The 18346-nt window shown below is 42.4% G+C and overlaps 1 protein-coding gene and 1 long non-coding RNA gene across 7 annotated transcripts in view; one reads left to right on the forward strand and one right to left on the reverse strand.

Annotated features, from left to right (window-relative positions):
* PAN3 (poly(A) specific ribonuclease subunit PAN3) overlaps nucleotides 1-13264 on the reverse strand; it is a 79015-nt gene extending 65751 nt beyond the window's left edge. For 3 of the 6 annotated variants that reach the window (XR_013773324.1, XM_079298356.1, XM_079298358.1), the window contains exons 1-2: nucleotides 12591-13263; nucleotides 15-136 (exon numbers count right to left, since the gene is read on the reverse strand). Coding sequence is in view for 5 of the 6 variants with exons in the window: in XM_079298356.1 (XP_079154482.1) it covers nucleotides 15-136; nucleotides 12591-13014 (546 nt within the window). In the remaining variant the exon portion in view is untranslated. Of the gene's footprint in view, nucleotides 1-14; nucleotides 137-12590 lie in introns of all 6 variants that reach the window. The other 3 variants (XM_079298357.1, XM_079298355.1, XM_079298359.1) reach the window with 2 other exon arrangements.
* Nucleotides 13265-13356: 92 nt separating this feature from the next.
* LOC306798521 lies at nucleotides 13357-17303 on the forward strand. Its single transcript, XR_013773377.1, has 2 exons — nucleotides 13357-13917; nucleotides 17015-17303. It is a non-coding gene; the product is annotated as an uncharacterized lncRNA (long non-coding RNA).
* Nucleotides 17304-18346: the final 1043 nt, after the last annotated feature.

Here is an 18346-nt window from a genome sequence, read left to right on the forward strand (position 1 = left end):
ATCACTGCTATTACCTGCATCATGGGATACTTCGTTTCAGCAGGGCTTCCAAATCCATTAACGCCAATGAAGCTGGTGCTAAAGTATGAATCTGTTAGATTAGCATCAGCTAACCCACCACCATCCATTCCAGGAACTAAGAGGAAAAGAAAAAAAAAGAAAAATCAGAAAAAGTTTCTTTAACCATAGGTTTATTCACTAGTATCTATTATATATAGATATATATATTTTTTTTTTTCAGGGAAATAGAATATGGTACTACTGTCTCCTCAGCAAAACAACCAAAAACATAATAGTGCATACCATGAAAATGGAAGTTAATGGAGTTACTAAATGAGAGCATTTGTAGCATGAAGTTACAGCACAAATGCTGAAAGAAGCAATAAGGAGCCTGAACTTTAGAAACAAGAATAATGAGGACGATAATGACATCAAAAAGAAAATAAATCTATTAAAAAACCTAGAAGGCAAGCTCATTTTATGAAGACCTGTATTCTTGCATACCCTTCTTGGAAATACATGTGTTAAGCAGAGTTTTGAACTGGATGCACTGGTTCTTTTAAAGAGTAACATAGAAAATGCACACTTTAAAATCTCAAACCCTTTCACAGAAAGCACAAACACTTTTAATGCTTCCTTGATAGCTTAAGACAATTTTCATCATCACATTCTTTGTGAAGTGGCAACAATTTCCTGAAATGTAGCCAAAAAAATCCTTTTGATTGAAAGCAAGTGCGAAGGATGCAAGAAGAAATTGATCTTGCCCCGAAACAAGAGCCTTGACATACAAGACTTTAACCACAAATAAATTAATTCAATACTTAAAACTACAAAGAACAACAAGAAGCTGTCATAATTAACACAAAATTCTCAAGCAAGTATTACTTTGACAGGAAAAAAAAGCATTTACAATGGTATGCAAGCTGCAGTCCAAATGAACCTTCTGTAAAAGCACCCACAGTAAATTATAAAGACACTAATCAGTATGGCCAGGCCACTGCAAGCCAACAGGCATGAGTAATGGGTAGCTTCAAGGTAGGAAGGCACACATCCAACTCAGAGGAACATCCTGTACCAAACTATCCAACTTGAACTTCTGGAGGACTCGCAGCCAGGTGGTGACACCCGGAAACAACTTCCTGATCCTAATTCTCAAAGGAAATAAAATGTAACTTAATGGCACAGCTAAAGGAATACATATTATAAACCCTCAATTTTCATCAGAACAGGAATTTTCCCTCCAAAACAGACTGCATAACCTGGTGAGCCATTTCCATGTGTTAGGCATAGGAAACAGCAAAAGAAGCAGAGTCATACATAACCACAGGAAGGGCTGGAAGAGGAGGATGACGAGCAGCACGCACACCACAGACAGAAGGAAACACTGCCCAGCTGCACTCCCCCGAGACTGGAGCTGCATGAATCAGCCCACTGGGGGTAACACCAACACCGGTTCAAATGGAGAACTCTATCTGAGAGATTAAATAAATGGAATATCTTATTAGCAATAAACATCAGTTTTGCAAGAGAAAAAGATTCTTGAAGTTTTGCTGCCAAATCTAGAATATTATTTGTATATTCTGTAGGTTCGAAGGAAACACCTAAGAAACTCTAAAGATGCTAATTATTAATGAATTGCTACTTCTTTTTACAAAAATTTTAAAAGATAGCTAAGAGAATAGGAAAATAAAACTCTTAACTGTTCATGATCTAGCTCCTCCTTCATAATTTTAAGTACCCACATAGAAACTTCAGAAGTCCTCTTACTACAGTGCTAAAAAAGACAACTTTTTGGATCCATATTTTAAATGGCTGTCCCTCTTTTGCCTTCATTTGACAAAGTCACATTCAGCAGCCTAGGAAAAGTATTTTATAGTTCAACGACTGTACTATGGAAAATAGTAACATCTGCAATAATGCCAATTATTGTCTCAGCCTTCCTGCTACAGTCAGTCCCTAACCTATACTGCAAAGGTCAGCATCTTACACAGTTTTCTGGCACCATGAGAAATACCAGGACTTATTAATACAAGAAAACAAAAAAAGATACCAAATCCATATCTAATTGTAAGCAGTTTCAGTCCAGTTTGCCTGTAAATTATTCAATGTTTTAACTGTGGTTTTTATTTATTCTAAAAATATATTTCCTATACAGCTTTCTCTGCCTATACTCTAGCCATTACCAAAAACTCCTGCTTTTAAGCAGTTTTTAAGCTACACCTTGACAGATGAGGAACAACTGTCATTTCAAGGTATAGTATAAAATTTCAGCAGCATATCTGCTACTTCATCTTATGCTTTTGCCAGAAATTACAGTCTATCCAATTTTTAGCAAACTAGCAGAATACTCCTTCAGATGACACCATCAGCTTTCCAAATCCTTCAGGTTCTGTTGAAGAATTAAGAAAAAGACTATTCTTCATGCTTCTCCCACTGCTCCTCACTATGCTAGAGTCACCATGAGAATCCAGGTACCTCCACTTCTTCCTTGAACAAATACAGTTAATGCACAAAATCCTTCAAACTGTGAAGAAGCAAATGAAAACTTGCAAGTTTTCCCACACTGAGAAAGCCCAGAGCCGGCCTGGAGTAACTCCAGACAGGTGGTACAGTTCAGTCACCTAATATCCAAACAAAGCACTTGAACCTGTCACAGTAACCTTGCCAGGGCACAGATACAGCACCAGGTGCTCTGCTCCTGCTCTGGCTGAAACACCCTCAATGCCAGGCAGGTCAACCTGCAGGCAGCAGCAGGCTTTGGGCAGCAACCCCAGAGCCAAGCAAGGCTGAGTATGCTGCTGGGATCTTAGACACTGCACCCTTTCTACTGCTGATATTTGCTATGCAAGCCTATCCAAGACACTTAAAGCTGCTCAAAGCTACAATTTAGGCTATCAGCATGATAACTAACTGGGCACTTCAAACAGCAGAACCTGCTCGAGAACATTTTTTTTTATCTAGCTGCAGGAAGACCATCTCTGTACTCAAGTGCTATGGTTTGGCCATACCAATTAGCCTCCTTGTGCCACTCCAACAAATTGCTGTATTCCAGTGCTGACCCACCTCCACAGCGCTCAGTTCCACTGGTACCACAGCAATTTCACAATGGCATTCAACAGCAAGGATTTTTACTCTCCTCTTCCAAACGGTCTCAAAACATACTGCTAGCAGAGGGACCCAGAGCACAAGAAAGCATACTCCACAGGTACAATCAAAAGAAAACCACCAAAAGTATACTTATTGGAGCAGAGGACAGCTTTCTTGGCAGTAGTTTAGATTTAGAAGAGAATGCTCCAGAAGTGGCAAGTATAACTACTGCCTTCAAAAGAAAATTGAATACTAGCTTCCTTAACCTGACTTCCCTGTAGCAATTAGAAAGAAAATTAAGACTGTAGAAAAGATGAAAAAAGTAATTCTTGCATTACTTATAGAGTGAAAAAAATAAGTGTTCAATTCATACTTCATTTGTGTACTCCAGCTTTTACAATGCTGATAGCCTAGGAAATACTTGAACAGCCAATGCATTTTTACTGTATTTGCCACCTGGCCTTCTCTATGAGAAGCAGACAACCTTCTCCTTCTGCTAAACATTTAGCAAATCAGAAATTGTCACTTGCTTCTTGAAGACCACAGTAGTTTAGAAAAATTATTTATTCTAAGCAATGCATGAAAGGTCTGCAGAAGTGGGCACACTTTACCACACGAGCAACGTGGTATTAAAAAAGTGGAAGCCTAAACTGGGAAAAAAAAACAACTTTGTGCTCAAAGATTTTATTCTTATATGTTCACTACTTCACATCAGTCCCTGCATTTGATTTGTACATCCAAATCTTTCCTACAGAATAATTACAAGCAAACACTTCCATATACCAATGAGCTTCTCATGTTCATATTTTCTTTTTTAGGATATTCATTACAATTTTAGGTAAGTTTAGGGAATTTTAGGAAAACCTTGAATTAGCTACTTTTGTTAAAGGAATAAGCCTTTGTGTTGTGCAACAGCACAACATGCATTGAACCTGTACATATTTTCAACAGGTTCTTCTTGGAGAGAAGCAACAACTTCCTTGTTGAAGCAGAAAGGCTGACCAAGCAGGTCTGAGTAAAGACAGATGTGTGAGCAAACAACACAGAATCCAGAGGGGAAAATGCTAACACATTATGTAAGCACCTGTGCAAAAACAGAACAAATTCCTAAACTCCATCAATATTCAAGACAGAAGGTACATCCCGGCAATTCTGGAAAGAAATTAAATAGAACATCTTGAGAAATTAAGACAAAGTTTTCTACTTTTTATAACACATATTATCTAATACACTTCTTGCTTGGTGAATAACACTGCAGCTTAATGTGACAACTGCAATTAAAAATAAATATCTTCTTATATAATTCCTCTCCCACAGGATCTTAGCAGAAAGTAGGCTTCCCGCCAGATGCAGACAGCGAAGAGGAATTTAAAAAAAAAAAAGTTACTCTTGCCTTAGTCATTACAATGACATTTTTCAGAAACAAAGTATCTCATCACACCTTAAGTGCCTGAGTAGTATGCCATGAACTCAGCACAAATGCTTCAAGCAAATGTCTCGGTTTCAGTCAATTTTAGTTTAATGCTTGTCTTGTCTAACACCAACACTATCAGAACACCAATACCATCTGAAAATATTTTTTGGTATTTTCATTCTACAATTTCACTAACCAGCAAACAAACACTGTATTATCCTAGACCACTTCATTTATGAACTCACTATCAGCACTAATGATCTCGGACACTGTTCTTAATATAAAAAAGGATCCTTTCCAGTAATGAGATCTGTTACTCCCAAAGTGAATAGGCTAAAGCAAGATCACAACAGATTCAGCTGACAATTTTCAAGACAATATTTTAAAGACTTCTGGTAAAGTAATAAAACATGGATTGAAATAATTCATTTTGCTATTAGTACTTTTTTCTTAAATGTACAATTATTTTTAGGCTGGGTAAAATGTTTCTCTCTAATCTTGATTTAAACTCTCAGCACAGCAACAGTGAACTTTTTAACATGCTGGTAAACTGAATCATAGGTTCATTGCATACATGTGCATCCTAAGGACAAGGTGTTATCTCAGATATAAAGCAGTAAAACTACAGTGCTGTATCTCCAGAGAAATTTATAGAGATAGCTATCCTAATACTGAGACAAAAACAATAAAACTTTTACACAAAGCTTATCTAAAAAAGTCATTTAAGATTTGTGTATTTTTAGTCACCCAGAAGCACCAAGGTGTCATAGGAGCTTACACTTGCTTTCATTTTCATACCAACATGCATTTCTGTACACCAGGAAATCCTGTGCTGGTGGTGCTAACCTCACTTGTACGCCTCAGTGTTATTTTCACTACAGTGCTCTACTTGGAACTTGTTAGGGACAGAGCATTCTCTGCCGTTCTTATGCCTCTCATTTAATGCAATGCTTTTGAAATACAGACTAGGAATCTCTGAAATAGAGGCATCAGACAAAGAAAATGAATGATGCTTCCAGGCATGAGAGGCAAAAATAAAAGCACACGCCTGGTTAGGACACTGTGACAGAGTGCAGTTGGAGGGCAGACAGCACAAATGCACCAAGTTGGCTGAAAGGCAGACAAGAAGCAAAACAGTTTGGGAAATGCTGCCTTATTTACAAACACTCCCACTACACAAGGAGATATTCTTAGGCAAGCAAAGGAAAACAGCTATCCTTACCATTATACTAAAGAGCTGGCCTGTCTTTTTTTTTTTTTTTAATATACCTCACATATCATAGAAGCATCTGATGAAGACAGAAAAGCAGCATAGGTGCCATCCTTCTGCTATGTAAAAGTCTTGCTACAGAGTCTAGAGCAGCTGGACTCCCTGTCATGGACCAAGTCCAAAAGCACAGTGATAATACAAATTAAAGTTGATACTTTTTCCAAAGAGTAATCAGAACTATTCTGTTATCAGAAACAGCAACTTAAAGAGATATAATTACTTAATACCATAGCTTTCAGAGCTAACACTCTCCAAAATCTTCTACAATTCCTAAAATATCACACTGAACTATTCAATAATAAACTGCATCAATTTTTTCAAACAAGTTTTTGTTTTAATAGCTTCCAACTAAAACTCAACTTTTTATAAAAATAATTCCATGAGGCATGTGCAGATAACCTAAACAGAACGTAAGGATATTTTTCCACAGCAGCTGGGGATAATGCATAAAATAAAGGAATAAAAGAAAATTCCTGCTATTTGCCTCAGCAGTAGACCAACTGAAGTTGAGAGACCCTACCATAAACTACTGGAATCACACATTGTTTGACCAACTTGACAACAACCTGTATAATGCAGGCCTCTGCTCTCACTTTTATATATCTGTGCTTTGCTTCTAAATCTCTATTCTCTAATTTTAAAAAGGCCAGGAGTAAAAGTCTGTTTAAAAAGCAAATTAAGAAATGCAAGTAAGTTCTAAGCACAAAATATCTGAGGATCAAACAAGACAACTACATAATTGGAATTTTTGTAACCACAGAAAGACTCATGAAGCCTACACACACATAAAAGAACATAATCAATTTCAACTCATGTCAAATACTCATGTCCACACACAGTGATTCACCACACCATTCTTCTGGTGGCACAAAGCATTACATCTTTACTAGAAAGCAACAAATCAGGAAAACATCAGCCACATCAGCTTACCATCTAAATCCCTGCACTGACCCCTTTTCATCAGCTGCCTCACAAGCAAGATTATTTTTTCTGCTTTGAAGGTTCTACAGAAATGCTTGTGTCTACCCCCCTGGCCTCACTTACCAGTTGTCCACTTTTCCCACAGCAGTCTAAATTTGCTTCTAGCTGGTTCCTTACATATGTAAACTTTTCTGAGCTAATCCTCAGAGTTATTATTCTCTGGACATTCAAATCATTCCTCAAGGCCCACTTCTACCTAAAAAAAAGCCCTTTCTAATACCTGCTAGATAGAAATTAAACAGGGATGTCCTCAATTCTGGAAAACAAGCTTCCAATTATTAAGATATAGCAGAGAGCTAGACATAACTATCCCCACACTCACAGTCCTTTTCATGTTTGCCTTTGAAGCAGGAAAACAATGACAACAGTAATAGTGCTACAGTATTCTTCAGTACTCAATACAAGGTGGGTTCTACCAGAAACAAGTAATAACCAATACTCCTCAGATACCTACAATTCTTTTGAAATATTTGGACTCTGAATGATTTCCTATACAATAAGAAAAACCCACGAGGTATATAAGCAGATAAAATCAAAGCATATTAATAGTGTAATTTTTTCAAGTTGTACTGCCCTTAAAGTCCCAAATGACTTTGCAGATAGAAAAAAAGGAAAAAATTCTCATTCTCCCTAGATCCCCCAAGTAATTTTCCTCCTACAGGCCATTCACTTAGCAGTTGGACTCAATGATCCTTGTGGGTCCCTTCCAACTCACAATATTATGTGATTCTGTTATTTCCACATGAAATACATAAAAGAAAAAAGAAAACCCCTGTCTAATTGCCTGATTTCTGGAGCTGACATATGAGACAAAGTGATTAAGTGAACTCAGTAATTTTAACCTCCTCTAATGCATCCATAACTGGTTATTGGTTTTACTTTTCAATTCTCAATTGTATCAGTTGCCAAATGCCAAAAATTGTTTTTGCATTTCTTAAAAAGATTCCGAGCAAAACAAACTGAAAATTGATCCATCAACTCCTGGAAAAAGCATAATGGAAATTAAAGAGGGAGGTACCTCTAAAAGAAAAGAAAGACAGCTGAGGTACACAGTTAATACAGCATCACTCACAGAAAGTACAAACATGTTTGGAAAAAGAATTCTCAACCTTTACTATAACACGCATTTTCTCCAGAGAAGTGGGGAAGAAACAAACCCCAGGACAAGTGAAGAATATGTGACATACTACAATTATACTTTTACTTAAAAGTTGGATATTACTGTTTCTAAACACTTAAACTCTAAATATTGAAATGCTACCGATGATTAGAAAATTCACACTTAGAACAACCCTGACCAGTTTTACTGCATTAAGAAGTGCAATACAACAGATTACCTTTAGTATCAGTTTTGATGAACAGCTATCTTTCCATTTTTTTTATATCAGCTGCTTTATCTTGTTTAAAGAGGAATGTACTGGTAAAGAACCTAATACCCTCTAAAAAGCAGAAAATTCATAAATGTCTATATCTATCCACTCCAAGCCTAGCATATTTAGGGATTTCACAAAACCTAAGCTCTAATGCTCACTAAACTAACCATGGAGCAATTACACATGGAACTGCTACAGCAGTGGCCACTACTGCCCTGACTAGATACAACATGCAGGTGGTTGGTTGTGAAAACAGAAATAATGCTTTAATTAGGGCTGTCAAAACAAACATAATGCTTTTATTAGGCCAACCCAACACAGGCCAAGTCTTAATGTCCCTTTCCACCTTCTCACAGGCTGGCTATAAAGTCTATTCACAGATGGGCCATTCTCAACAGCCACAGAAAAATGCCATCTTGCAGAAACACATGCCTGTTTTCTAACCACAGATTTTCTAGGGGGGCTTTGCAAAAGGCATTCTAGCAGAGAACCAGATGCAAACATGCCACAGTGAGAGGCTGGGCTAGGCTCTGGCACTGGAAACTCATCCAGCAGCAGCACCTCTGCTGTGGCCAGCTCCTCACAGGCAGCTCTGCAGCTGCCACTGGGCCCAGGGCAGACCTGGCACTTCTCAGCTCAGCACCCCAGTGTTTTACAGCAATCAGAAGCCAGAAGGAAGGGTGAGTACCATGTATTAATTATGAACTTCACAGCAAAAATGGGGCAGAAATTCGGAACAAACATTTGGAGCCATACTTCTACTTCATACTAGCTTGTATCTATCAATATATAGTATGAGGTCTACACACAAAAGAATATTACACCTGTTCAACTACCTGAAAGCTAACAAATGCAATGGCAGTTGTCTGTGCAACTTTAACTGTCTGACTTAGTATGCTTATACCTAAGTATAAGCATGCTACATTTTAATACTACAACACTTCCTTTTAGACCTTCCCTCAGCACTGAGAAAGGATGATGGCATAAGCTAGAAGGAGCATGCAGCAAAGCAGGCTGGTGGTCTGCTGCTTACTGAAGCTGCAAAGTGCCACAGAGAACAGAGAACACATCCTGTTAATTAATCATATACTTTCCCCTAAACAGCAAGTACCAGCTATTTCCCTATCTCTGCTCCTATAGCCTTCTGACATGTGGGACACACATCTATTAGAAAAGCACCATGTGCTAATTTAAGCAGCTACCAAAGTTGGAGAAAATGCATTCTTTTCCTTTCCACCTTATTTTGTCACAGAATTTCTATGTAAAAATGATTATTAAAAAAAAAAAAAAAAAAGTTTTAGATAGGTAGTATCAACTACACTCCCTATATGTACGCAGTCAGCTGGTCACCTTACTCTCAGAAGGTGAACCATGCAGAGCACTCAACTCTGATGGAAGAAGCAGGAATGGTGCTTTGAACATGTGCACCATTCCAAATAGTCTGGGGACAGTGGGCAGCAGTGCTACCTTCTGAAAGTGGGGAGGCTCATGGGCATGGTCAGTCCTGCTCCCCAGGAACATGAAATCCACACCATCAAGCCAAAGCCACATTAAGCCCACTACCTCATGTCTGATAGTGGACAGCAGTAGCTGCATGGAAAAAAGCATAAGAACAAGGCAAGGATAAAGGAGGATTTCCCAGCAGGCTTTCAGCCATATATATGCAGGGGGAGATGAGTCTGATCCAGAGATGGGGAATTTTTTGTACTTCATCTAAAGCAGAGTTTTCTTCCAAGACTACCTTATGACTTCTGAAATTCTGTCAGATGCTAGCACTCAAAACATCCACGGGCACAGAATAGTTTAACTACATATCACCTGAGAAACTCCTCCTGGTTAGCTCTGAGGATGTCAGCTACTCATTCCTCTTCATACTCTAATACTGAAATACCTCCACACTGGAATACTTCTTGCAGTTCACCATCTCCTCATCACTCAACATTCCTACAACCCATGTGATGAAAATAAGTTGGTATTTGGGAAGCCCTTGTGATTACCACAGAAAAACCTATAAGTAAATTAATAATCCTCTACTCAAAGCAGGATTAGAGTAACACGCATGTTAGAATGAGGCACTGACCCACTTTTAACAATAAATAGGACTACCCAGTTAATTAGTCAATGAGCATTATCTGCTCTGTGCACTGAATGAGGCTGGAGTCCAGTGAGGAAGGAGAAAGAGAAGGTGGCATCCACAGTCACATTAAGACTACTAAATACTGAATTAGACTGTCAGTGACTGTACAGCCAGTGACTTTCTGCAATTCCCAATTTCATATTCTTAACCTCAGAACTTGTTTAATATGACTTACTATATGACTATGTGTCTTCCTTCCTACATCCACAAAAATAAAACTTTCATTCCATCCACTTGGAAATCACACAGTTAACACCACAAGTCATCAGCAACGTAAGGAATTTACATATTAACTCGTCAGTACCTTTACATATCAACTTCAGATTTTGAGTAATTATTTTTTTCACAAATGCATCCCAAAGCAAGGAAGTTTAGAAGTGAGACTAGGCCCATTTCCTGGCTTTTCAAATGAAATCTCCCTCTCCTTCATTTCTGTGCTCTTTTTCCTAGCTAGTGTCCTTCAAGATCTTCTACCAGTCAAAGCTTCTGCCCCCTACAACAAGCAGCGTGGCCTCCCCAGCAGGCAGCCACTGACAGCATCATAGTGGGCTTTTCCACTCGTGGTGCCCTCACTCCTCTGCTGGTACTACTGCAGCAGGCACACTCAACAGAAGCATTTCAAAAAATTTAACTGCTCAGCAGCACCTACCCCCAAGCACACACAGATTCTGAAGATTCTTGCCTTAGATTCAGGGCTGGGGGAAATTTTTTTAACTGTTTCTTAGAAGAGCATCCTTTATATAGGAGCTTTAGCTGCGAACTAAATTATGCATCCTCTCTCCAAGTCTGAATCCCCTAAGTATTTTCTTTCATGCAGGGAAAAAGTGTGTTTCACACCAAACTCTGTCCAAAAGAAAAATTAACAACGATTGACTTACTGCTGCTGAATCCCTCCAATGTATTTCTACTGAATTAAAAATAAATTAAAAAAAAAAAAAAAGAAGGCAAGAGAGCCTTTAGCTTGAATAACTTAAGTTTAACAAAAATCTGAAAGACTTTTAATAGAAAGCCTTATGCCGTTTATTAAAGTCCCCTCCTGAAAGGAGACATGACAGCATTGTGTTAATGTAAGACACTGAGAAGCTACCAACTACAGAACTATTATTCATCGGCACAACCTCACCACACCTGGCAAAACAACAATTGCAGGACTCTGAAAGATTTATCAAGCACTGAAAACCTACATACAGGATGTTCAGCATGGTCGCATCTTAATTTCAGAAAAATACGGTGGTGACAATTTAGTAGCTAAAGCATTTAATGTAAATAAATGCCAGGTTTGTATCAAAAATCAATAATGCAGCCAAGCTTAATCTCCTCTAGTAAAGAGTCACGGCTTTTCTGAAGAAGAGTGTTTTCCTAGCCTCCCAAATGGTGCTTCACCAACAAAACAAACTGTTATTAAAATCTGTTTGCTGCAAGTTTCATCTAACTATCAACCTGCACATCAGGAGGATGCACTGACCAGCAACAGCAGTGCAGCTCTGCTTGACATACAGGCTACCTGAACTCTCACCATTTGAAAACGGGCTGCGCATAAGGGCTGGAAAACCTCAGAAAAAAATTTGAAACAATTTCTGTCCACAGTAGTAAATAACGCAGACATCTATCATAGAATCATAGTAACATTAAGGTTGGAAGGGATCTGGGGACTATCTAGTTTAACCACCCTGCCAAGGCACGATCACCTACAGCAGGTTACACAGAAACCCGTCCAGGTGGGGTTTGAATATCTGCAGACAGGAAGACTCCATAATCCCCCTGGGCAGCCTGTTCCAATGCTCTGCCACCGTCAACATAAAGAAATTCTTTCTCACGATGAGATGAGCCGCAATTTAACTTTTTTTTTTTTTTTTTTTTTTTGGTAATTTTAACGTTGTATTTTAGCTGGAGCATTTAAAACTTCCAAGAGCTCAATAGACGCTGTTCGCGAGAGCCCGGCCGAGGGTACCGCTCCGGCAAGCGCTGCTTCCCCGCTCCCGGCCTGACTTGGAGCAGGGAGTACCTGTGAACCTGCACCAAGCCTGGCGCTAGAGGGACGGATGGACAGCTGCCCGGGAGCCCCTTTGAAGCCACACAGGAGGAGCCCCTTCCACAAACACCTGTCCGCTCTTTCCCATGGCTACGGGCCGGGTCTCCTCCGGGACGGCCGCAGCCGGGCGGGGCGGCCCGGGGGTCCCCGCCAGCACCGCGGCTGTTGCTATTTGTTTCCGGCAGCACCGCGGCGTGTCGGGGATGAGGAACAACGCGCCGCCCGCCGCCCCCTCCCGGCAGCGCCCCCAGCCCAGCCCAGCCCAGCCCACCCCCGGGCCGCCCCGCCGCACTCACTCGCCAGCCGCGGGCCATCCAGCCCCCCGCCGCCGCCGCCTCCGCCGCCTCCCGCCCCCAGCTCGGCTTTCTTAGGCCCCACCACCGCCGCCGCCGGGCCCGCGCTGGCCCCGTGCGCCGAGTAGCCCGGCCCGGCGGCGGCGGCGGCTGGGGGGATGCCGAGCGGGAGCCCGCCGAGGGGGGGTGCGGCGGGCCCCGGGCCGGCGGGGGCGGCGCCCGGCTCCTCATGCAGGAACTGGCACTCCTCGCCGTAGAAGCAGGTCTTGTCCTTGGCGTAGTAGCGGCAGAACTTCAGCTTCACGGCCCCGCCGCCGCCGCCGGCTCCCGCCCCGCCGGCCGCCGGACCCGCCACGCCGACCCCCGCCCCCGGCGGCGGCCCCACCACCGGCGACGGCGACGAGCAGGGCAGGCCGCTGCTGTTCATGGCAACCGCCCCGCCGCCGGGGTCGGCACCATGGGGAAGGGGGCGGGCAGGGGGAAGGGGCGCGGGGACCGCCGTCACCCCGGGTCCGGCTCCGGAAGGGGCAGGAGGAGGAGGAGGGGGCGACTCCGCGCCTCTTAAAGGGGCCGCGCGGCCCGGGGCGGCGGCGCCTCCTCCTCCTCAGCGGTCCCGGCGCTCGGGGTTGTTTATGCCATTTTCCTCTTCCTGAGCGGCCGCGCCTGCGCCGGCGCGGAGCATCCTGGGTAGCGCCGGCGGCCGGGCCGGGCAGGCGGAGGGGGAGCCGGGGCTGCGGGCGGGGGAGGGAAGGCGGGATGGAGCGCGGGATGGAGCGCGGAGCCGCGACCGGCCGGCCGGGCGCTGTGTCCGGCGGGGCGCAGCGGCCAGAGGCGTTAACCGGCCGCGGCGGGGGGCGGCAGGCGGCCGGTGACCCCCGGCACACGGCCCGGCCCCTGCCCGGCGCCGCTCCGCTCTCGAGCGCTCTGCCAGGCTGAGCCTTCTCCCGCTCCGCGGGCTCCAGGCCAAAGCACCCGCTGTCCCTCCAGGATCTCAGCCGGTTTCTGCCCGCAAATGTCTCGAACCTCTTTCCTGCCGGAAAACCGCCTGCTAGCCGTGCCGTGCCTGCTGGCATAACGGGAACGCGGCCCGAGGCTTCTCCCTCTCCAGGTGACGAGACGCAGTCCTTAAGAAAACGCTTCAAGTCTTTTCCCCGGAGCTTGAGAACTTTGTTATGTGAATTTTGACCGACTCTCTTGCAATGCTACTCAAGATTTTAATTTTTTTCTACTTTTACTCAGTCAAGTTGTTTGCTTGTGGTGCAATCACCGAAATAATATGTGTATATGTAGTTGAGAAAATATAAGTTAAAGTGCACTTGACATTGTTTTGGTAAGAAAAACATTTACTGTAGAATTAAGATTACTTGTTGTCTATCATAGCCTTCTCTCTTATTAAAAATGAAAAGAAAATCAGGGCCTGCCTAGAAGATGCTTTGACAGTTTGTATGAAAAGACATTTAAAAATAATGAGTGTGCTTGTCTCATTGGAACAAATCAAAGTCTTTCTTCCTCAGAGAGGGTGTTCAAAGACCTTGAGAAATAAGCATGCCTTAAGCTGAAATCTCAGGATCAAAAATTTTGGACAGAAAACTAGAGAAGGACAAGACTACAACAGTCCAGGCTTCAGTTTTAGACTGTGTACCAAAAAGACAGCGTGAGGATTTCATTTCTCTGTTATTTCCCAACAATTTTTCCCCTTAGATGTAGGTTTCTGCTTTAGATTTGGGACTTGGGCAATTTTTTTAACTGTTTCTTAGAAGAGCATCCGTCAAATATTAGCTTTTAGCTGCGAACTAAATTATGCATCCTCTCCCCAAGTCTGAATCCCCTAACCATTTTCTTTAACACAGGGAAAAACTTACTCTCTTTCAACAGTATGGCAAAGAGCTCACAGCTTCTGTCTTCCTCCAAGCTTGAAAAGTAGGCCAAAGAGTGGAAAGGCCCTGTTGCTTTCTCCATTAAAATCTCAGTATCAGAGCTCAGACCAACCACAGCAAATTCCACAAGGGAGAAAGACCTCATAAATGCCTGAGCCATGGGAGACATTTCAGTCCAACTTGTGCCTTCTGAGATAACCAAGATGGGTTTGCTTTAGTGCACAGATGGGTCCCAGCTGCTTTAGGTGAGGTGCACACAGTGCTGCTAGGTTGTGTATCACTCAGCCCCATGGCATTAGTTTTATTCCTCTGAGGACTGAAAACAAGGGCTTTCCTGCACCATTGCAGCTACACACGGGTGCCTGCAGGTGACACTTCCCTCAGCTGCTGCAGTGAAGAGAGAGTCTGGGAGTGCATTGTTTTCTCTCCCTTTGTCCTGCTGATTGGTGCCCTGGAAAAATGCCAGCAGAAGGTGGAGGACTCAGGCAGATGGGGACTTTAGGTTGCACGGGTTCATAGGGGGGAATGGGTCATAGAAGGTGTGTTGAGGTAATGCCAGGTGTGAGGGGGAGACAGGAGTCCATTATCATCCTCTGCATAAAGTGTATTGTCAATAGTCTATTTATCACCTCATATTCCAGGAATTATGTCCCTTGGAAAACATCCCTTCCCTCCCCGGAGGTCAGATTGAGTAGAAAAGTTGTATGTACATTTGAAGTGGTTTGAAAGGGAGGCACAAAAATGTTAGTAAGGGAGAAGAAAAATCTCAGCTTTCACCCAGAGTTTTCCCAAGATCTGTGGGTCTTTTGTCTGGTGCTTTAGTATTGTGGATTTAATGGTATCAAATTATCTTACATGAGATTTGATGATACACACAGGGTAATACCTTTTCTGGGTAAACTGGTTGAACATGAAGTTTATTCTTCCAAGCAAAGAATTGAGATGCATAGCCACTCCCATTGCTGAATTTCCCACAGCTCTTTTGCTGATCTCTGCATATGTCTAATATTACATGTACACGGTCAGGTTAGGAGCAAGGACACAAACGGGCTTGTGTATGCACGACCCACATTTATTCTCTCTGCATGCTGTAGCTCAGGTTCAGAACATTCCCACTGGATGTGGGAAGAGCTGAGGTAGTGGACTGGGTAGTAGTGCATGATCCTGCCAGCCTGAGTGCCCAGCTAGCAGTGAGGTGTGCAGTATGGTGCCAAGAATGTTGGTGTTCTCCCCCACCAAAGGCAGCCTAAGTGCTGTACCTGAGCCACTAAACAGCAAACCAACTTGGAAATGGCTCTCATCTTTTCTACATTGTGTTAGTCAGCAGACCAGAACCAATAATGGCAAGAGGCTCAAGGTGGTATGAGCCTCTTTTTGTGACTGGCAAGCTTTCACCTTTCCTGTCTCTTCATTTTTGTTCACTTTATATAGGGACGTAGCCTGAAGACTGACCTGCGGAAGTGAGTGTCCATATGGGAACCTGACATCTTCTCACTAATCACGTGTTCGCCAGATTCTGATTTTTATTGCCTGTTCTTGCTGGTGAGCCAGAGTGCTGGGGAGGGCTGCAGACCATTCTCTGCTTCAGCTTGCTCCCCTGCTCCGTGTAGTGCGTGGAGATGTACTATGCATTCCTGCAAAGGAGTGATTGATGACGTTATTTTTTTCACAAAGCTAGGTCCCCTGATCATTGCAGCTGGCACCTTTGTGGAGAGTGTTACTGTACTTTGCATGAAATTCAGGAAGCGAGAGGAAGGAGAACCAGATATATACCCCTGGGTCTTGTCCCACTTTGTAGTTAAGTGGTAGCTGTGGTACGCTTTTCGACCCAGAAAGGGGGAAATAGCGCTGTATGCACGCACACAGCCGTCACACAGTGACAGAGTTTGTATGAGCTGTGCCAGAAATGCAGAACCAAACGTTACGAGATGAAAAATTAAGGGGGGAGAGCGGGGGGACGGGAAGGGAATCCTTGGAAAGGAAATATCTGCCAAGAGCTTTTTTTCCAGCCAAATCAGCTTGGAAGTGCCAAGCAACTTCCCCCCCACCCCCCCTTACATTTGAACCACTCTTGAGAAAGCCATGTTTGCTATTGAGAGTGACAGCTTCTCTTTGTGTCAACCCAGAATTAACATGTTTATTAAATCATGTGGAAACAGATCCTTAAGTGCAGGCTGGCATCAGATAATGCAAATTAATAACAACGCTTTCTTAAGGGAAAGAGTTACTGCAGCTGACTTTTTTTTAAGGTGTAGGCAAAACTAGTTTTGTAGGTAGGAATCTTGTTTAACCAACCAAGTAGTTGAAAAAAGTAATGTGTGAACACTGAGATTTTTCCAGCAGTACCAGTTGGGTCTATTGGAGGATGCTATCTTTACTTACAAAACTGGCCTTAGTATTATTGAAACAGATCAAAGGAAATACTCCTAAAAAAATTTTTCACGTAATCTGGATTTTACCTTTAAAGTCTATCATTATAATATTAGACAAGAATTTAGCATTTATGCATTTTTCATAATTGCTAACAATTTGTATTTTTTTCAAACAAAGCCTGATACTTCAGTTGATATACACCAACTGTTGTCAGAAGTCAGAGGGAGATTGCCACTCTTGAGGAGATTATTCCACAAAATTAGGGAGTTTTTCATCTGCCTTTGAAATATTTGAGAATCACTAATATGGTAATCAGGATATTGGACTGCATGCACTGACCTTCTGTGGCAATTCTCATGGATCCCTAACTGGGCAGTTGTCTTTGCCAGCAGTATCTGGAAGAAACCAGGTGTTGCTCCCAACCAGACTCCCATTCATGTGCGAAAACAAAATTCATTTTAACTTAGTGAAGTTTTGAATTCAAATCAAGTCGCAAATCAGGAGTTGACCCTGAAGTGTTCTTCCTAACACCTACATGAATAATGTATGCTAACACTTCCATTAATAATGTATGGGGGGAAGGTCTAGCCCTAAGCTAGAATTAGTATTAGAATGAGCACTAAAATGTAAGTCTAGTTTCACTGTGCTGGTAATCTGATCATATGGTTTAGCTAGAAAATTTCTTACCATGTGGCTGCTCCCTCTGGCATAGGCTTTATCTAACCATCACAGTGAAGACCAACTAGGATGTGACATAAGCTGGATAAAATACCTGATAACAGAAACCACTTTCTCATGGTGGAGAAAAGCCCTGCTCACTCAAAGAATGCTTTATAGTCATATACATGTATACGATATATTCCTTGAACCCTTTCCAACCCCAATCCAGCATCTTTAGGAATAAATTAATATGGCAGAATTTATAAATATATTTTACCTTAGTCCAGTAGATGTGAACTGTCCTAGCTGATGGCATCTTTCACAGAAACTTTTATACTGAAAACCTGACATATACATGAAGACTTCTGATACCAGATCAGCTGAATCACCAGTAACAGATTTTCATTATTAAACAGTAATTTCTCCTTGTCTGAACCACAAAAAAGCAAAATATCTTCAATGGAATCCTAGCAGCTAGCAGTGCTGAATGCATCAGGTGGAAGAGAAAACAAAGCACTTGAGTCACTTGCCAATTTTAAATCAAAGGACAAGTATCCACTTGCCTGGTAAGTGTGTTTAGTCAGGTCTTTGTCAGGGCACCCTACTGACAGTGAGCACTCAGTGGCTGAGATAGACGTCTCTTATTTTCAGAAGTACAGACCGTCTACCCCTGGTTTCTGAGTCAAAACTTGGATGTATATGTAGGGTTGAAAGGGGTACAGAAAAGTACAAAACATAAAATCAGTAAAGGTATTGAACTGATTTGGTCCCAAAACCAATCCCTCAGGAATGCCGCTTTGCTCTCCACTTAGACGTCAAGCCACTGACGGCAATTCTTTGAGTGTGATC

The sequence above is a fragment of the Erithacus rubecula genome, assembly GCF_903797595.1.
Source record: "Erithacus rubecula genome assembly, chromosome: 1".
In the NCBI taxonomy this organism is placed as follows: Eukaryota; Metazoa; Chordata; class Aves; order Passeriformes; family Muscicapidae; genus Erithacus; species Erithacus rubecula.